The sequence below is a fragment of the Pelophylax lessonae genome, assembly GCF_965119305.1.
Source record: "Pelophylax lessonae genome assembly, chromosome: 2".
Taxonomy (NCBI): Eukaryota; Metazoa; Chordata; class Amphibia; order Anura; family Ranidae; genus Pelophylax; species Pelophylax lessonae.
In genome coordinates, this window is record NC_138769.1 from 304,561,026 (window position 1) to 304,583,059 (window position 22,034).

General features: G+C 44.5%; 1 protein-coding gene across 1 annotated transcript in view; it reads left to right on the forward strand.

The window, feature by feature from the left end:
- Positions 1–1,950: 1,950 nt before the first annotated feature.
- Positions 1,951–22,034, forward strand: part of LOC309548450 (TPA-induced transmembrane protein homolog) — a 56,259-nt gene continuing 36,175 nt past the window's right edge. The window contains exon 1 of the mRNA XM_082248394.1: positions 1,951–2,176. Coding sequence (XP_082104520.1) covers positions 2,117–2,176 — 60 coding nt within the window. The 5' untranslated portion in view covers positions 1,951–2,116. The remainder of the gene's footprint in view (positions 2,177–22,034) is intronic.

The following is a 22,034-nucleotide window of genomic DNA, read 5'->3' on the forward strand; positions in this document are numbered from 1 at the left end:
CCCTCATTGGCCAAACAGGCCCTGGTTCCCACTTCTCCTGCAACTCAGTTATCAGTGCCCGATTCCCCTGCCCCTCAAACCAGACCTTCTCTCGCAGGGAACAACATTACACCCCTGCCCTGCTCTGCTCAGGTTAACGGTCTGGTTCTTGAGAGGGAGAGGTTGGAGTCGCTCGGATGCCCTCCTGGGGCAATCCCTACCTTAATGAACTCCAGAAGACCCTGCACGAACAGAGTTTACTGCAGAGTCTGGTCTAGATTCTTAGAATTCACGTACCCGGAGGGAAATCCTTCCTCGAATTTTGGAGTTCAAGAAGTTCTGAAGTTCCTTCAAGCAGGACTGGATAAATCTCTCTCAATTGGGACTCTCAGGGTGCAAATATTAGCCTTATCGTGTTCTCAGGGTTCTCCTGGGCCAAGCATGTACTCATACAACAATTCTTCAAAGGTGCGGTCAGACTCAGACCTCAGAGGAAGCCAAGGTTCCCAAAATGGGACCTTCCTCTTGTCCTTAACGTCCTTTCAAGAACTAGTTTGACGGACTCTATCAGAGAACTTACCATTAAGACAGCCTTTTTAGTGGCAATCACTTCAGCCAAAAGGGTTTCTGAGATCAGTTCCCTTGGTCATAAAGAACCTTTCCTCACGTTCTTTCCGGATCGAGTAGTCCTAATTCCGATGCTCAATTCCAATCCGAAGGTATCATCGGTTTTTCATGAAAACCAGGAGATTGTGCTTCCTACCTTTAGATCTTCCGAGGATAATGAACCTCATCCCTTGGATGTAGGGAAGACTCTAATGGAATATCTTCAGTCAACATCTTCCTTCAGTCAATCGGATTACCTCTTCGTCCTCTTCTCAGGCAAAAATAGAGGAAAGCGGGCCTCGTCAAGGTCCATTGCAGCCTTGATTGTGTCTGCTATTCAGCGAGCTTACTGTGTAGAGGGTTTGGCTCCTCCGGAGGCGGTGACAGCCCACTCAACGAGAAGCATCTCAACGTCCTGGGCGGCTTCACATCATGTTGCACCAGAAGTAGTCTGCAGAGCGGCTTCCTGGTCTTCTGTAAGTACGTTTATGACACATTATTGTGTGGAGCCAGCCTCCTTATCTTCAGTTAATTTTGGCTTGACTGTTTTGTCTGCTAATAATTTGAAGTAAAATTTGATTTGAAACATTCCCACCCGTGTGGTTTGGGCTAGTTATTTCCCACACGTAGACATGGAGACTGTCAGGAAAACGGAAAATTCCTATCATACTTACCGTAATTTTCCTTTCCTGATGGTCTCCATGGCAGCCGGAGGTCCCACCCTCTGGTCTTGGATTCGGCTAAGATATGGAACACTGGCTGTGCCTGCAAGCTGAAATTTATAGAGGGGGGATCCTATACCATTGGAGAGGAGGCGGGGTTAACCCACACGTAGGCTGCCATGGAGACCATCAGGAAAGGAAAATTACGGTAAGTATGATAGGAATTTTCAGTTTTTTTGGTTTTGGGTTTAATACCGCTTTAAATTCATCTTGTTTCAGATTTCTCAGCCATTGGTTCTCAAAATAGGTGAACGCACTGTGGATTTTCAGTACATGTGAGCATTTACTATCTGCAACTGCTACGAAAAATTATTATTTATCAAATAATCAGAGTGAATGCTAGCACACTGCTTTTTATAAATATGCCTTGTGTAACACAAAGGTACAAAAACAAAGAGCTTCATAAACATAAAAGATATGGATCGACAAGTGTCCATTCAACCTTTTCCCATTGAGTTGCTCAATGTCAGATGATTTTAATCAGAAGGCTGTTCAATGCCAAGTGTTTTGATCATTTTGGAGAAAGTTATTTTTAAGGATTTGTAAAGCGATTGTTTCTCTTTCCCTTTCTCTTGTTAACTTTGTATCTTTATTCATGCTTTCCTGTCTCGCCCAGTGCATGGACTGCTGGGAATTTAGAGCAAACCAGAAAAACCAGTCAGATAGTATTTGCTCAGTCTCGTTACTCTTTAACTATTTAGAGAAGGTATGGCCACTCCTTAAAACCCTGTAACTGCATCAGCTTTGAGAGCAGTCTGAAATGCTTCCGCATATGTCAATATCTATGTAATCCAGGAGATCTTTCCAACATGGAATCAGAGCAGAATAACCACACAATTCAACTGCAGACTCTCATACCAGAAAATCAGGTAGGTACTTCAAGTGTGTTTTATTTGATTCTTGAATTTTTTTTTATTATTTGTGTTTACATTGTGTAAAACAGTATGAGCTGAAACTACAATCTATCAAATCTACTTAAACTGTACAGAACTAAAGTTGTCCAAACATAGAGAGACTTTTCATTACTTAAGGAACCATACATACATTAGATAACAATCACACAATCCCATCATTTATAGTCAGATTGGAGACTGTCTGTACCCCCATCATGACACTTGTACTCCACCCATTTACCTTCATAGGCAGGGCTGATGAAAATGTAAATGCCTGTGGTCTTGAATGCACAGCTGTATGCTATCTCTAGTAGCTTTTGGCTAATGTCAGTTCACCTCTATTGTGTGATCAGGGTTGCATAGCCCTGTCTTAACCACTTATGCCCCAGCCCTATTTCGGACCTAGTTAAAATCAGTATTTTTTCCTAGAAAACTACTGAGAACCCCCAAACATTATATATATATATATATATATATATATATATATATTTTTTAGCAGAGACTCTGGAAAAAAAATGTCGGTCATTGCAATATTTTTTGTCGCGCGGTATTTGCGCAGCGGTCTTTAAAACGCCATTTTTTTGGAAAAATTACAGAAAATCACATTTCACTGCATTTAACCACTTTACCACCGGAGGCTTTTGCTGTCTTCCGTCCAGGCCACTTTTTGCGATTCAGGGCTGTGCGACTTCAACTGACAATTGCGCGGTCGTGTGACGCCGTACCCAAACGAAATTTACGTCCTTTTTTTCCCACAAACAGAGCTTTCTTTTGGTGGTATTTGATCACCTGTGCGATTTTTAATTTTTGCGCTATAAACAAAAAAAGAGCGTTTATTTTGAAAAAATAACAATATTTTTAACATTTTTTTATATGAAATTCCCCCCAAAAAAGATGTAAAAACCAATTTTTTTAAAAATTTTTGGCCAATTTGTTTTATGCTACATATGTTTGGTAAAAAAAATCGCAATAAGCGTATTTTGATTGGTTTGCGCAAAAGTTATTGCGTTTACTAACAAAGGGAAAGATTTCTGTCATTTTTGGTGTTTTTTTTTTAACGCGTAATGGCGGCGATCTGCGATTTTTTTTGCGGGACTGCGACATTGCGGCGGACAGACCGGACCCCTGACTGACATTTTTGACACTTTTGGGGGTACCAGTGACATTACTGCAGTAATCAGTGCTATAAATATGCACTGTTACTGTAAAAATGACACTGGCAGGGAAGGGGTTAATTTTATTGGAAAGGGAGGGGTTAATGTATGCCTGGTGCTTACTGACGTGTAGGGGGGGAGGTGACTGTGTGAGTCATGGACAGATCGGATGTCCAGCTATGCTGAACAGTCCGATCTGTCACTCCCTGTCACTATGGAGATCCGCCCGCTTGTGTTTACACACAGCGGGCGGATCTCCAGACTCGATCCCCGACGATCGGGTAAGAGCAGCGGCGATCGCCGCTGCTCCTCCCCTGGCCCGACTCCCGCTGTGAATGAAAACAGCGGGAGCGAGCCTCCGGCGGCGCGCAAGCGCCGCCCAGAAGGGGGAGTGTCCAGTCACGTTAATACTACGTGGCTGGACGATAACGAACCACTCTGCCGCAGTAGTATTACTGTGAGCGGTTGCAGAGTGGTTAAAAGATACTAAACAGTAAAGTTAGCCCATTTTTTTTTGTATATTGTGAAAAATGATGTCACGCCAAGTAAATAGATACCCAACATGTTACGGTTTAAAATTGCGCACACCCTTGGAATGGCGACAAACTACGATCAATAGAAAACTCAATAGGCGACACGTTAAAATTTTTAGAGTGTAGCTCTTTTTTTAAATTATTGCTCACGCTCTGGCGATCGTGGCGATACCTCACATGTGTGGTTTGAACAGTGATTTCATTCGCGGCTCGACTTCCGTATACGTTTTCTTTCGTGCGGGGTGGCTAAAAAAAATTTCTTTCCTATTTATTTTATTTTTTTTTTAACTTTATTACAGGTTTTTTTAAAAAAAAAAAAAATCTGATCACTTTTATTGCTGTCACAAGCAATGTAAACATCCCTTGTGACACCAATATGCAGTGACAGTTACTCTTTATGGAGGGATCGAGGGTCTAAAAGACCCTAGACCCCCCCACTACACTTTCATGTACGCAAAACGCCGAAAATGGCATTTTTGCATACAGTCGTTTTTTTTAAGTCTGCCGCATTTTGCAGCAGAGTAACCCGGAAGTGACGTCATGGACGCCGCCTCCGGGTTACGTCATCGGAGACCCGATCGAAGCCGCTTCCGGCTTAGATCGGGACTCCATCCAGCCGGCGGACGCATCGGCTGGGTGCTCGGGTCTCCCGGTGGGACGGGAGGCCCGGGCAAAGTCACAAAAGGCGGCGGGAGGGGGGGGGCGTCCCCTTCCGCTCACCCGGGTAATGATCGAGCGGCTCCCGAGCCGCATTGGTCGATACCGACGGAAAGCCGACCGTCGGCTCTAAACCACAGTACCGGGATGATGCCTCTAGCTAGAGGCATCATCCCGGTATAACCCCGCAAAGTCTGCCGACGTACCCCTACGTCACTTTGCGGTAAGTGGTTAATGAGACAAATGGATATTTTCCAGTTCATGTAAACAAAACCAAAGAGCCTACTACAAAAATACTTTGTAAAATGCTAGACGATACTGCTTGTACCCTTCTAGTTTTATTTTTTTATTATGTTTTTGTAGTGTGCATACTGTTTGCATGCTTCCATTCTTCTTCTGGGCTCACAGATGGCACTATGGAAAAATTAAAATTGCCCAGCATTCTGGAAGATAAATGCAACCAATGCTATAGATTTTTATTGCACTCCTTAATTTTTCAATTGATGCTTGTTGCTTGTAAAAGTCATTTTGTGCATAGTCAGGTAATTAAACCTTAAATTTTTGTGTGTTCTTCATCCAACAGCTTGAAATGACAAACACAGGGTTTATATCTTTCTTTCAACTTTGTAGACCACTAGATAATTAGGAATTATGCGACTGTGTGTGTGTGTGTGTGTGTGTGTGTGTAGCCAGGTACTTGGCTAAGACTGGAGCGTTAAAAAAAACATATGTGCAGTTGCTCTCTGTGGCTGCTGCCCTGTAGTTCAATAGACTGAGTCAGGCAGCCCTGTACTGTGGGAACTGTAGTCCAGAGGAGAGAGACTCTGCTGTAATCAAGAGCTTTTGAACTGCATTTTCCAGAAAGAGATTGCCAGGAGGAGGGGAGAAGAGAGAGCTGCATTTTCTCAGGCTGTACAGGACACGGTTTCTTTTTTCCTTGAGGGAGACATCGCTGTCTAATGTGCACCATCACTGCTGCATATCGGCGACCTGAGGAGGATCCAGAGTGCAGTGATGACAGGTAGAGTCACCTGGGTGCAGAGCAGAGAGTGGACTAATTGCTGTGTGTGTGACCACATAGTGAGCTGCAATAATGCTGGGACTGGTGAACTGTTGTGGGGATTTACTATCTGCTGCTAGAGAGAGAGAGACTGAGCCCTTTAGGAACCACACAGCCATATAGTAGCCTTATTGCTACCTGCAGGCTTGACTGGGATGATTTTAATTTGCACCAATGGTACCACTCGGCCCCAGTGCGAACCAGCTGAGGAGTTATGACTACTGACTGTCCCTCTAAAGCTGCTACACAGAGACTTTCACCTATTGCTTATGCCAAGAGGTTCCTTTCAGTGAACATTGCACCATATCCTAGCCATTCTCCCAGAGTGCACTAGTGTTATTATTCACGTCGCAGTTAATGTTTATATGCACTGCTTATTGCTGATTTGAGTTGATTCCAGTCTAGTGGTATAGAGCTTTAACTTGTGTCCCTTCTGCCTAGAGATCACATTGTTTAGCTGACTGTCTCTGAATCTTTCCTCTTTGTGCTAATTTATGCTCAAACCCCTATTTACTATAGCCCATACTAATAGATTGAGTTAATTTACCACTAAATTGTCTTGTGTCTATTTCCTGGTACTAATTCACATTTGAGATAAAGGTATCCACACTTGTGTTCCTAAAAGTGCGTGCAGTAAAATTCACCCAACCAGGTGTGCCAGAGGGCCTGGGGTTCTTTTTGGAGTTGAGGAGCAGAGCAGAGAACCCATATTACCAAGCAGCTCTTTTGGGGGTAGCACTGCATATACATAATACATACATATAACTAAAATGGAACAATACTCCCCTCCACTAGAGCGCTGCAGAGTTCCCTTACCGGCCACTGATGTCTTCTTCTGTAGTTTTCGAAAAGAAGAAGGGTTGGGACTTTAAATGAGGGACATGGCTAAACTGGCAGGAAAAGTCACACATTTATTGTACATACAGATATAAAACATGACATGTAAATTGTACATAATCAATTACATAGGCTGGTAGAGGAATCCCCAATTTCACATTCATAAAACCAACAAGATGATTTTGTCATAAAAATATTACAGTAGTAAAGTATATACATGGTAGCAATGAATCAAAAAAATGAGGAAAAGATGAGCTATATCGAAGCATCATAGACTCAACATGTTTCGTGGACTCATTCGCCACTTCGTCAGGAGTGGATGCACGATAATGATCTATAAAACATGAAAAATTGTCATGTTGATGAAAAGGGGAAATTGGGGAAAGGGGGAAACCAAGCCCACAAACTCCCAACTTACATAGCAGCCAGGTGGTGCATGATGTTGGAGATGAGGAAGGCCCCTAATGTGTCCCACCCGGGAGCTGAGGGCACACAGGCAGGCAAGGCGGAACACGTAGCACAATTGGTGAGTGTGGGTTTGGACGAGATAAGTTGAAGAGCAAACAGTGTGGCAGCATGATAAAACCTATAAGTAAAGTATAAAAATGGTGATGAGAATATATTGAGTAATTATATTCATAATAGAGGTGCCATAGTGCTGCATAGCAAGTGTGAGGGGAAAAAGAAAAAAGTAAAAAACTTTGAATATGTATAGCAAAGTAGCCTGAATTTGTTGGACAAGTGCCACAAACCAAGAATGAGTGAGCATAGGACGTGATAAAGTACTAAACACCAGAAAGCCCAAGAAAATGGAAGGGATGATTTGAAAGAAAGAAACTGGGCCTGCCAAAACAAAGCAGGAACAGTGTGCTGAACATGAATGCAAGGACAAGGGAGAAAGAAAGAACCAGAAAAAATGAATGGCAGGAATTACCGAAAATAGATCCCAGACTCCAAACAAAGGTGCCACGCATCAGCCCATAGCCGCACATACGCTGTGGACCCAGCGTCACGTAAGTGCATGGATAGTCCCACCAGAACGGTGGTTCTTCTGTGGTTTTGAACTTCAGCCATTTTGATTGACTGGCCTGAGATGAAGTCACTCCCGCGCATGCAGTTTTCTATCACTTTAAATAGTTTGTTTAGACCAAGCTGACAAAAACAATTACTTTACTAATTGGTGTGGCTGCTATCAGCGCTGTAAAAAAAACTGTTTGTAGTGATGTGTTTTGGCAGCGGTACAGGGACTTCCCGTCTGCTGCTAGAACAAAATCAAGTCAGAATGGGTGCTTCTCAGCCATTCACATGAAGCCTTGTAATTTTATCAATAATTACAAGGCTTCCTCTTATTGGTTGACTTCATGATCTCTATCCTTGCAGATCAAAAGAAGCCCTGTATTCATTGTATTGTTTTGTTCTCTTTGGAAAAGCAAATTGTTTACAGTAAAAGTTTATAAAGGGATATTCCTGTCGCCGCAGGATGACACTGTGGACACTCAAATATACCTGTGCCTCATCCTAATTGTGAGTGGGAAACTGGAAAAATCATAGGTAGTTGGACTTTGTTGGCACGACAACAGGACACAATGTCATAAAATAACTATATTTTTATTAGAAAATATTAAAAAGTATTTAGAATACAAGCATATACAAAGCATAGTTTAAAATAATGGCCTGACAACCAATCTGAGTGAAGACCACCTTACCACATAATTGAATATACAAAGTAACCAAATGATAGGTAAACCACGTGTGCTCAAAAAGAGAGCTAGTATGGTAGAAACCGGTTTAACAATGGATTCCAACGGTGGCGGTGGGTTCACTTAGTCACGATAGCAATCTCTATTCACGATAGTGTTCTCTACATGTTTCGTGCTATAGCACTTCTTCCGGAGAGTATCGTTAAATAAAGTAAAAGTTTATTTAAAGTTCCACTATAAATCTGAACTCCAGGTACTGCAAGCATCGACTGCTCATTTCTGTCTAGGGAACTTTGTAAAGTACTTTACCCACTCCTACACTCCTACAGGCTCCTTTGCACTGCTAGAACAGGCCCTGTAGCCTTTTCTTCCCTATGTTTTGGTGGTCTAAGGCCCTCTGACATCATCCATACCAATGCAGGGATCTTAGCCTGTGTCAGGGAATCCCTGTGAGACGTTTGGCTGTGCACAGGCTATTCCCAGAAGAAGGAAAAGCGGGCGAAAGAATTGGCGCCCGCAGACATGGGGAAGGGGATGCGACAATTTTTGTTTAAAAAAAAAAAATGCAGTTTTAAATGTGTGGTAATTTTTGGGACGCTGCCCCTTTAAGAATGCAGCGCAGTTCGGGCGGTAAAGCTCTACCCGCGCGCTCCTTCCAGAACCTTCAGGCAGTCTTTATAAGGGGGTCCACAGAAGGGGGTCTCTCACATCCCTGACTGGAGGCTGCCTGACGAGCTCCCCTCCCTCCCTCCCGTCGCAGGCACTTTATGTGGGGTATGTCACCCTTGAATCAAGGGGGGACTTTGTTTTGGTTAATACTTGAGTTATATATTTTCGCTTGAGTTCTGTGACTAAGCGAGATTGATTGATTTATTTATTTATTGATATTTATATACAGATTGTATATTTTGGTATTGGTTAATAATTTGATGATTTTGTTGAATAAATAATTTTAAAGATTTTAAAATGATTATAAATTAAAACCAATAAAGTGCCGCGGCCATTTCTATGCCAAAACTAAGAATGGGATTTTTGTATTTATTTATTAGAAATAAGTAAGGGTTGACTTTGCATCCTCCTTTCCCATGACTAATGGGCGTGTGCGCCAGACAAGCTATTTAAAGGAAGTTCAATCCTGTTTCCTGTGCTGACTGATCTTCAGCTGTTTCCTGTGACCTGATGATACCTGTATGCTTCCCTGTTGCTGACCTGGCTTGCTCTGAACTTGGACTTAGATTCTGGTTCTGCTTCTCTGCTAAACCTGACCCGGCTCCGTCCCTGACTTTGGCTCTGCTTATGATTTGGTACCCTGCTGCACCGCCTGTTGATGACCCTGGCTTTCCTACTACTCTGACTCCGTCTCAAACCTTGTCTCTCAGAACTACCCTGAGTACTTGCCTGGCTATCTGCTGCACCTGTTCCATACATCATTGCATGTTCCAGTTTCCGGGATCCGGACTAGCAGCCTATCCTGATCCATCAACAACCACAGGCACTCGTGTCCCTCCTGGCCTTTGATACCCTCTGTCTCACCTTCAGTGGGGTCTGGGTCGGAGATATAAGAGAGGCCGACCTCGTCAACTCAGACTCCTCCCAGGTACGTGACAGCCTGAACATGAGGTTGCTGAGCAATAGTCCACTGCCAGCACATGGAGAAGTGCCACCTGCATCCGAGTTGAGGATCGAATAAATAAACTTGAGCTGTTAACCCTTGCAGGTCCACTGCACAGGAGATTTTTTAGATTTCCGGGAGTTAACCCTTCATCCAACACCTCTCTCACCTGCTCCTTACCCCTTTATCTAATATTGCTGTCCCCTGCGCTACACACCCCCTAACTGACACTGCTGTTCCCTATTCCTTACCCCCGCATTCAAAACTACTGTCCCCTGCTAATTGCCCCCTCCATTCAGTACCTTTTGTCTCCCACTCCTTACCCCATTACCTGAGACTGTGGTCCCTCTTTTCTCAACCCCACAGCCCCATCTAATGCAACTGTCTTCTGTACCTCATCCCCCCCCCCCCCTTTGCCCATTCAATGTTGCTGTCCCCAACTCTTTACCCCTGATCTGATGCTGCTATTCACCATTCCTCATTCCCAATCTCATGCTGCTGTTCTACACTCCTCTCCCCTGATTTGACCCTGCTTTCAGCACCCAGCTCCCTATCCCACACTGCTTTCCCTAATTTCTTACACCTGATCTAATGCTGCTGTCCCCCATTCCTCACCTCTGAAGATCTGGCAACACTACCTCGCACTGTGCTGTTGCCAATCAAACTTAAATATGTCACTGTGTGACATTTCAATAAGGTTTGGTAAAAAGTAAACCATGTGATGCGATTCGATTAGTGCATCAGCAATACTTTCATTCTATCGCACACCAGTGGCTACATACTAACGAAGCCGCTAATGTGAACCAGCCCTATACACTACACTCTGCTCCACTATACAAACTTACCCATTCTGGAATGGGCACACTTTTGCTGGTATAGTTTCCCTTTCCAGTAATTTTAATTTATGTAAAAAAAATATATTTTCATTACCTAATAATTATTTAGAGGGAGCAATGTTTAGTGAACCGTTTTGTATTCTGCTGTGATAACTCAGTCACAGAAGCAGACAGTGACTGCTTTGCAAACAATAAGACTGCAGGAACTGTATTTAATGTGTACATGTCATTCTTAGAACACTTGCAGCCCACCATTCCTGGATATCATTCAGCTGTTCTACAGAGGATTAAGTGCCGGTTCACATTTGTGCGATCACAGAGATCGCATGTAATTCGGAGCGCACTGCTCCTAAAATTACATGCGATCTCTGTGTGGTGCAAATTCAGCCATACAGTATGTATGGCTGAATTTGCACCGCAATCGCACTAAAAGACGCACAGGACCCTTTTTTTTTTTTTTGGTCCGCAGCAGAATCGGATGCTGGTTCACACTAGTGCGATCCGATCTGGGGGTGTCATTAACTTTTAATTGACACCCCCAGCATATCGCATATGGCAGTGTGAACTGCCAGGGGTGCGGATGCGATGCGGGAACACGATGTATATTCGCAGTGTTCCCGCATCGCACAAATGTGAACCGGCACAAACGTGTTAAAGCGATTGTAAAGTCTAGTTTTTTCCTATAAAAATAACAAACCTGTTATACTTGCCTGCTCTGTTGCAGTGGATTTGCACAGGGCAGTCCGGATCCTCCTCTTCCCGGGTCCTTCTTCTGTGATCCTGGCCCCTTCCTGTGAGTGTCCCCACAGCAAGCAACTGATTGGCTAGCTGACTTTGATTGACAGCAGCAGCAGCCAATGTCACTGCTGCTGTGTCTCAGCCAATAAGGAGAGAGCATCTCAGATGACTGAGATACTCATGGACATCGCTGGAAAGACATGGGGCTCAGGTAAGTGTTAGAGGGGCAGAGGGGGGGCTACTGCACACAGAAGGCTTTTTATCTTAATGCATAGAATGAATTAAGATAAAAAAACTTTCTGACTTTACAACTCCTTTAATCAGTTGCCGACCGCCGCAAGTACATATACTGCGGCGGTCAGCCCCGTGCAGGCAAAGTGACGTACCTGTACGTCACTCGCCTGCGACCCAATAGGGGGAGAGCGCGCACCGCCGGAGGCGCGCTCCCGCCCTCGCTCGCTCACTGGGATCCCCCCGCGTGTGACCGGCGGACCCGATGTCCGCTGGTCACTCGCGATCGGCAGTAACAGAGGGAAAAAGGCAGGCGGCTGATGTAAACATAGCCGCCTGTCATTCTCCCTTGTGTAACAGCAGAGATCATACGGTCCTGCTATGTAGGATCGTAGATCTCTGCTGTTACATGAAAAGCCACATCCCTGCACAGTAAGAATCACGCCCCTAGGGCCACACTTAACCCCTCCTTCTCCAATAAAGTTAACCCCTTCCCCGCCAGTGTCATTTTTACAGTAACAGTGCATATGTATAGCACTGATTACTGGAGTAATGTCACTGGTATCCCCAAAAGTGTCAAAAATGTCAGTCAAGGGTCCGATCTGTCCACCGCAATGTCGCAGTACCGCAAAAAAAATCGCAGATCGCCGCCATTACTCATTAAAAAAAAAAAAACAATAAAAATGACAAAAATCTTTCCCTAAAGCCCCGTACACACGTACCGATCGTCTGCCGAACGATCGGCCGTCTTTTGTCCGAGGGCTGTCTTGTCTGTTGAAAACTGCAAAAGACTGCACACGAATTTTGTCGGCCAACAACAGCCGACTGCAGAAGTGATGTCATGTGATGGTTAACTTTCCCTGTCTTTTTTTCTTTTCTGAGCATGCCCAGTCTTGCAAATCTGCTGTCTGTCGGCCGAAATCTGTACTGACTGGCGAACAATCGGCCGTTCTGGTGTTGGCCAACAAAAATTTTAATGCTTGCACGACAGATTCTGTTCAGCCGAAAATGCGCTGTCGGCTGTCGGAAGCATCATACTAACAAGCCTACAATCGGCCAATCGGTCGTCGGCCGAATCTTTACGGCCGACAATCGGTACGTGTGTACGGGCCTTTAGTTAGTAAACGCAATAACTTTTGCGCAAATCAATCAAAGTATGCTTATTGGGATTTTTTTTACGCGCTATAAACAAAAAAAGAGCGTCAATTTTGCAAAAATAGCAATATTTTTCACATTTTTTTATATGAAATTCCCCACAAAAAAAATGTAAAAATCCAAAATTTTTTAACATTTTCGGCCAATTTGTTTTATGCTACCTATGTTTTTGGTAAAAAAAATCGCAAAAAGCGTATTTTTATTGGTTTGCGCAAAAGTTATAGCGTTTACTAACAAAGGGAAAGATTTATGTAATTTTTGGTGGTTTTTTTTTTAACGCGTAATGGTGGCGATCTGCGATTTTTGCGGTACTGCGACATTGCGGCGGACAGATCGGACCCTTGACTGAAATTTTTGACACTTTTGGGGTTACCAGTGACATTTCTACAGTAATCAGTGCTATACATATGCACTGTTACTGTAAAAATACACTGGCAGTGAAGGGGTTAACTTTTTTTGAAAGGGAGGGGCTATGTTTGTCCCTAGGGGCGTGCTTTCTACTGTGATTGGCTGTGGCTTCAGATGTATGAACAGTGATCAACGGTTCTACATAGTAGAACCGTATGATCATCCTTCATACACAGGGGAGAATGACAGGCAGCTTGTTTACACAAGCCGCCTGACTTTCTCCCTCTCCCCCGACGATCGCCGAGTGACCGGCGGACATCGGGTCCGCCGGTCACACGCGCGGGGGGGTCCGTGACCGCGCGGGAGCGTGCCTCCGTGGGCGCGCGCTCGCTCCCCAGAGCCTCACAGGCTAGCGACGTAGACCTACATCGCTCTGCCTGTGAGGGGCTGACTGCCGCAGTAAATATACTGTGAGCAGTCGGCAAGCGGTTAAAAGTGAAACACAGACTTCTTCAGGGGCTCAATCCCTTCCATATTTAAATGGCAAAATACTTCTATCGTCAGGTGCTTGGCTAGGGACAGAGAGTTATTTAGGATACTGTGCTGCAATGCTCTCTGTGTTCCCAATGGACTTCAACTGAATGGGTTAACACTACCTTGCCTCCGTCCACCAGAGGGAGCTGACAAGCAGAAGGAGCCCAAAGACTTGATGGTTAGCAGCACTGAATTATGGAAGATGAAGAAACTTTACTATAGTAGTTAATAGACTTTTGGGCTACAATTCCCAATGTGAGCTGTGTATAAATAGAAAGAGCTGTATTTTCACAGACTGAATACAGAGGGATTTCCTCGTTGCTGCAAGGAGACCAAGGTGCACACATTAACCTGTTATGAATCTGTGGTGAGGATCAGAGTCACTCCATGCAGACTCAGAAGTGAGCTAACATCTGAACAGCAGATTAAAGGGCCCCCGGTGATGCAGTGTACTGGGGCCCTGCCTACACAATCATCCACGAGAATAAAAATGCAAATTATTGATAAGGCGATGTTACAGCAGTGCCAGGCTAATGACAGCTTCCAAGTTCGGCGGCTGGGTCCGGTGAACACACACACGGACGGAAGTCAGACTCGACTGTCCTGTGCGCACCTGTTCCCGGGGAGGCGGACAGGCATTCCTGCAGTTGTGGGCTCCCCCTCCATGGCCCAAGTGGCCTGACAGCAGCTCAGGACCGACAGGTGCTTGCCACCTGCTGAGTCCGGTGGCAGGATGCACATGGGAATCAGGGCTAATGCTTGGCTAGAGCTGGGTTGCTGGGCAGTTGGAGCCCCCAGGGCAAGTGGGGCCCCCGGGCAACATTTGGTAAGATTGCCCTGCCCCTGTTGCTGTATTCCTAGGACTGGTGGGAGGATCCTGCTGCCATTGCTGCTAGCAGAAACCGAGCACATAATGACGTGCCATCTAACTATCAGCATTATTTATTGCATGCAGACTTTGCTGGGACTGTACTCAAGTGCACCACTGTAAAGACCGGGCCCCAATGCTAGCTAGCTGAAGAACTAGGGCTAAAAACTGCTCACTCAGATACAGTAGTTGCTGCACAAGAACTTTGCCGATTGTCCATAGTAAGAGGTACCTCTGTAGGGAGTCTTACATTTCATCACTGCCATTCATATAGACTACGCTAAAATGGACACTACTGTTTCCAGAGGAGTTACTACAGTATTGATTGATGTTACTGTTTTCTAATGCCATTACTTATTGCTATTTTTGTGGACTACCAGGTTTACTCTAATTTAGCAGCACAAAACTCCCTTCTATGCTGCTATAGTGTGATAAACATATTGTACACAATATTACCAAACTAATTGGGACGCCTGCCTTTACTGTATATGCACATAAACTTTAATACCCTCTCAGTCTTAGTCCGTAGGGTTCAATATTGAGTTGGCCCACCCTTTGCAGCTATAACCGCTTCAACTCTTCTGGGAAGGCTGTCCACAAGGTTTAGGTGTGTGTCTATGGGAATGTTTGAGAATTCTTCCAAAAACACATTTGTGAGGTTAGGCACTGATATAGACGAGAAGGCCTGGCTTGCAGTCTCCGCTATAATTCATCCCAAAGGTGTTCTATCGGGTTGAGATCAGGACTATCGGGTTGTGCAGGCCAGTCATGTTCCTCCACCCCAAACTCGCTCATGCATGTCTTTGTGGACCTTGCTTTCTGCACTGGTGCGCAGTCATTTTGGAACAGGAAGGGGCCATACCCAAACGGTTCCCACAAAGTTGGGAGCATGAACTTTGTCCAAATGTCTTGGTATGCTGATGTCTTAAGAGTTCCCTTCACTGGAACTAAGGGGCCAAGCCCAAAACCTGAATAACAACCCAACACCATAACCCCCCCCCCCCCTCCACCAAATGATTTGGACCAGTGCACAAACCAAGGTCTATAAAGACATGGATGGGCAAGTTTGAGGTGGAGTAACTTGACTGGCCTGATCTCACCCCGCTAAAAACACCTTTGGGATGAATTAGAGGAGAGACTGTGAGCCAGCCTTCTCATCCAACATTAGTGTCTGACCTCACAAATGCACTTCTAGGAGAATGGTCAAACATTTAAATAGACACACTCCAAAACCTTGTTGGACAGCATTTCTGGAAGGGTTGAAGCTGTTATAGATGCAAAGGGTGGTCTAACTCCACATTGAACCCTACAGACTAAGATTGGGATGCCAATAAAGTTCATGTGCGTGTAAAGGCAGGCGCCCCAGTATTTTTGATAATATAGTGTATATGGAGCTGTGATTGAACTAATTCTTTACTTACCCATTAATGTTCATACTGCTATTTACTGCAACCTATGACAATATATTGGGTTAATTTACCACTAACCAGTCTGTTTGCTTTTTGATACTGAACCTTAGTTGTGTGCTCAGTAAATGGTAGAGACTAACAAGGGGTCTCGGGAGCCTAACATGAAGTCAAGACCTGCTGTGTAATAGTGAACGGCAGTCTCAGCCTGGACCCCCACCAGGCCATGCCCTCAATGCATTGGGGGCGTGGCCTGGCAGGGGTCTAGTCTGAGACTGCCATTTATTATCACACAGTAGGTCTTGACTTGATATGCGACTCCCAGTACACCTAGTCACTCTCTACCATTGCCTGGAGCATGGACAAGCTTACTTCCCAGCCAGCGCTCACAGCGGTGGGCACAGATCTTCATTCCCATACAGCCTGAGTGGCTCATGCACATGTCCTTGGTTCATTATGTGCACAGTATCTATCTATATTTGTTCTCCCAGTTGTAGTGCAGTATCCATTTGCTTAACCTGGTGTGTCAGTTGGGCTGGGGCTGTTCTCAAAATCGAGTAACCCAATCAACCAAGTGGCTCCTATGGGGGTAGCACTACACTACATACTACGGGACTGTCGCAAAAGTTAAAGGGATTCCTGTAGATGCAGGCAGAGTCCCTAAGCCTGGCACTCTTTGCTGACTGGAGTTGGCTGATTTGCTTCATGGTTATTGGCTGAATCTCAAAGCTGTTAACCTGTAACTGTACACTCTGTGTGTTGTGAGGGGTGCAGCTACCTTCTTATGGGGAGGAGTCAGAGCCTTCCCTTGCCTTGCTGCAGCAGCTTTGGAATGGAGAACCCTGGATAGGCGGTGAGTGTCAGCCTGGGAGGAAACTCTCGTTAACCCACTGGGCAATGTCCAGGGCTGAATGTTGCAATAGGATTACCATATTGCTCCTCTATAATACATGGTAGTAAGACATATTTTGGTTATTTTTTATGTTTTTGAATGGCATCTCTTCTCTAGAGTTGAGCGAAAGGTTTGGCCTGAGCCATGAGTTCGGGCCAAACATTGGCTGTTCGCCCATTCGATGAACACCCAAATTGTTGGGTTGTTCCACCATTTTTTTCGGTCCGCTGAATGACCAAAATGCTCTGCACCGCCATGCAGTGCATTGGAAGCCCTGATTGGCCGAAGCAATGAATGCTCTGTGCCCTGATTGGGCAAAGTAATGTCATTATTGGAGAAATAATGATCACTGTGCCCAATCACGGCTCATTGCTCTTAGTTCCACCCCATACTATATAAATATTCTCCCCATAGCGGCCATTTGCAGTGTGATATTGGCATGGAGGAAGAGAGAGAGAACAGGGCTCTATTCATTGCTACTAGCGATTCTATTGTAGTGTGCTCTTGCGATTCTTTTGTCAGTGTAGAATATCAGTTTAGTGTGAATTTACTGTAGTGTGACTGCTCATTTTTAATTTAATGTCAGCCTATTTTGTCAGGGTAGGTTTCCTGGAGTATATTTCAGTGCGTCAGTGCAGTGTTACTGCAGTATATTGTAGTGTGTCAGTGGAGTATGTCTGTGTAGTGAGTACTCAAGTTAAAGTGCACCAAACACCACTTTCCAGTGATTAAAGTGCATCCACATACACATTTCCACATCTTTAATTACATTGTGTTAATAAGTGCCCCTACCCCATCATGTCTGGGAGGCAAAATAGGAAAGTCAGATAATCCCATGACACTGTAAGTAGTCCACAGGCAAAGGAGGACGTGGTCCATCCTTAGGCAGAACATCTTTCCCTCTGTTTAATGATGTTGCCCGTGCTATACAGCCACAGCATGCATAGGAGGTGGTGGACTCGCTTTCTAAACCATCCTTATCCTCCACCACCCAAGGAGAGACGAGTGCACAGTCCACAGAAGCTGCCAGAGTGGCTTATTCTGCATCCTTGTCCACATCCTCTTCTGCAATAGCCCCAGCATCAGGCATGGAGGAGTCAAACAAGTAAAGGAGTAAACAACAAATTGGCTGTCATGTTCCCCCAGCTGCAGCGTATTGCCAAGTTGTCTCCAGTGATAATGAGTATGGAGGGGATAATGATGAGGTCACTGACGAGAACTTGGGTGCCGAATAGAGCAGAGGAGGAAAGTAAAGGTGAGGCACAACCCCATAGAGGCAGCTATCATGGCAGAGTAGAGAGCATCCAACCTATTTCACCAGATTGTCGAGCTGTTATCTCCTGACCCACTTCCCACAGCTCAGCTGTTTTGGGCCTTTTATAGCACATGTGTAGCCAATCGAACTGTTGCAATTTTCAAACTTTGCCTCAAGCATATCGAGCGTGGCAAAAACACCCGCCATTTGGGTACCACATGCTTGACAAGGCATTTAACCAAGATTCAAGTCCTATATTACCTGCTCCACTCAAAACGTAATGTACTTGATCAGGTGTCCTTGTGGCCTTGATTATGTTGGCCGCACCACTAGGGCCTTGAATGATAGATTGGGTGAGCATATCTCTAATGTTATCAAGGGTTTTCCAGGGCACAGTGTACCTAAGCACTATGCCAAGAAACATAATAAGGACCCCTTTGGAATAGTGTTTAAAGCCCTGGAGAAATAAATCCCCCATTGGAGGGGAGGTAATGCTAAGAGGTGCATTTCTAGAGCTGAAACTAGCTGGATTTATCATTTAAGGTCATACTCTCCTCTGGGATTAAATATGGAGTGGAATATTAACTGTTATATTAATAAAAGTTGATTTTTCATGAATTGTGGATTAGTGTTAATTTTTGTAGAAACATGGCGTTACCTTTGTGTGCGCTTTATTTTGGCATACATTAATGCGTGTTTGATTCGGTTTTAAAATTACTTGTTTTTATATATGTTATGTTGTAATACACTTTGGAGGATACCTTAAGCTTGATATGCAAAAGAGTGCCCCCCCCCCCCCCCCCCATAAAATAGAGCTTTTTACATTTTTAACCATTTTTGAAATATTTTTGGACTCCTGTGGAGTTTTTTTTTTTTTTTTTTACTATTTTGTCCATAGAATGCATATTGGCATTCTGCCACAAGATGGCGCTGGTAACGGGCCTTCTAGCGTATTGTACTTGAATAGTTTGGGATACTATTAACATATTCGGTGGTGGCCATCTCCTTCTTTGAATGATTGGTCGTCCAATCATAGTGATCCTCCCGGGTCCCTTGATGTGTACATTATATATTGGCGTAGTATTGGTGTGTGTGTGTGCGTGCCCCTGATGACATCACAAGACGAAATGCATTGGGCAGAGCTACGCACACACGCTATTACACATGCGCGGTCGATGTCGGCCATCTTAACTACTGGATAGACGCTTGTTACTAAACGCTTGTCTCTATTTCTTAAAAAGTGAGTGTTACTCTTTTTTTTATTCATTAAAATTTTAAAACAATATCACAATATGTCGGTAGTTTCATTTACATGAAATCTTGGCCATCTGAGCTCTCCTTGGCACAACCATCATGGACGGGGGACGCTGTCTGTTTGTTTGTTGTACATGGTAGCTCGAGGAAAGGACTTCCCAGGGACTTGGATCTTGGCCTTATCCATTGTAAACAAAGCAAATGAGACCTGCCTTACTAGGGGGTCACTTTATACAGGGTAAGCACGGTGTGAGATCTGCTATAATTTTTTCATTACTGTCCATGATTTGCGGTATTTCTCATCTTTATTCTTTCAAAGCCCTTTATGGGACTGTTTTATATGGACTTTAACAGGTTCAACTTATCAATCAAAAATTGGTGTTTGGATTTTTGTACAGCTGCTGACATCTCATTTCTTTTCACTATTTGCACAGATTTGTTTTTTATATATTTAAAGGCATTTAACCTCCCATCACTATTCAGCTCCTTGGCAAGAGCACCTGAAAGCCACACAAATGGGACACAAATCTGCTCCTCCTCACCTTTCCGGTCTCCCCCCGCTATATGTCTTGGGTCCTTGCAGTGCGTCTGCCAGTAGCACACCACCAGCTGTAGACTATTGCTGACAAATTTCTCTGTCCCATCTGCTGCAAATAGTCACTGTCATCCACATGCCCAGCGTCTAAAAGCCTGTCTAAGCTGCTGCTTTACAACTCCTGCCTTTCCGTCTGGTGGATTCTGCCCCCTTGTGTGAATCTGTAGAATGTGCAGGTTCCCATTCGCTAGGTTCCCATTCACTATTTCATTTCAAGTAAGGCCATTCCAGTTCTCTATGTGGAAGGCAATCTTGTGGCATCGCTGGGTAAGGCAGTCAGCTGCAAGGTCCACATTACTGCTGATGTGGTTCAGAAAACATGATCAGGGACAATATACATTTTCTTCACAGCACACTGGATAACTCGGCAACTCAGAGGGATGCAAGACAGGGCTCAGTGCTGCAGTTTGTAGTGCCGCCACGTCTCTATACAGCTAGTGGTGGTAATGCGAGATTTGTCAGCTCCACCCCCCTTCTCCTCCTCCTCCTCTATGCCCTCCTCTGCTGAATTTTCCTATGAACTACAGGTATCCTCTAAGCATTCAAGGGGCTATTCAATGAGTCAGGCTAAAAGGTGTCATGCAGTACTTCAGCTGGTCTGTCTAGGGACAGGATCCACACTGGAGCAAAGATTCTTGCAGCTCTACAGGGGCAGGCCCAGAGGTGGTTCACGCCATGCCAGCTGGAGCCAGGAATGGTGGTGTGTGATAATGCCACAAACCTCCTGTCTGCCCTTAGACAAGGAAAGTTGACACATGTGCCATGCCTGGCACATGTCCTCAATTTGGTGGTGCAGTGCTTCCTAAATAGTTACTTAGGGTTGGAAATATGCTAAAGCAGGCCAGGAGAGTCTGTAGTTATTTCAGGCAGGCATACACTGCCAGTGCTTGGATCAGTTCAGTAGGAATTCCACCCACCTGCCCGTAAACCGCCTGATTTGTGACATGCCCACCAGGTGGAATTCGACTTTGGCAATACTGCAGCAGCTGCACATGCAGCAGAGGGCAGCCAACGAGTATCTGTATTAGAATGACACAACGAGAGGATCAGGTAGGCTCTGCTTTTTTTCCCGACGCCAATGGTTGCTAACAAAAGATGCATGCACTGTACTGTCACTATTTGACAAGGATGTTGGTCCATGACAACGCATGCATCAGTAACACAATCCCTGTTGTGTTCCTGTTGGAGCAAACTCTGCGTGACATTATGGACAGGGCACTCGAAGCAGAGCAGCGATGCCGATGTCGCTGATTAAGTTCTTTCTGGATCTTGAATCGCTGAAAGACTGTCTAGGCTGCCTAGCTTTGTGGGTGTTACTTTCATCTGGAAGAAATTTTTTTAGTGTAGATTTCATGGGCAAAATTAACACCCAAGGACCAATTTTTCTGCACCTGTTTGACAGGTGCATAATATTGCAATTTTAGACAGCAAGGCCAGTTCTTGCTTTCATCAAGAGTACCTCTATAGGGTTACGGCATGAAGGTGCCTCCAACACCCAAAGCCCAATTTTTCCTACACCTGTTACTTTTTTCCAAAGTCTGCAAAACACCAGAATTTATCCCAAAAAAATCGATAAACTTGTTTAGAGTGCACTAGATTGTGTCCTCGTCATACAGACTGGCTCCCTAAGCCATTGGAATAAAGAGAGCTTGAATGGAAGCTTGAATGGAAACTGTAATATTATTTTTTTAAATTATTGTTACTAATGTCAGTATTGCCGCAGCAGGCTCTATACAAGGTACAGATGTGCCACTTTACAGGCAGGCCAAGGAGAGCCCCCAGGCACTATACTAAGGAATTTTTCATTTTTATTGTTTCTCATTTTTATGGTTTTACTTTAGGCATCATTAAATCAATGCTCATTTTAAAACCTTTTTTTACAAAAAATGTTTTCATTGATACATGTCCCCCGGGGCAGTACTCAGACCCCCATAACTACAGAATGACAAATAACTTGCATATTAGCCTTCAAATTTTCGGGGGGAATTTTTCCAGTTCTGATCCAATTGACTTTAATGGGGTTCGTTATTCGGTTCTGAACTTTTGCGATGTTAGAAAATTCTGCCGCAAACCGAACAGGGGGTGGTTCAGCCCATCTCTAGTCTTTGCCAGTCACTCTTATGTTTTACATATGAGGTATTTGATTATGGATTTATTTATAATGTATAT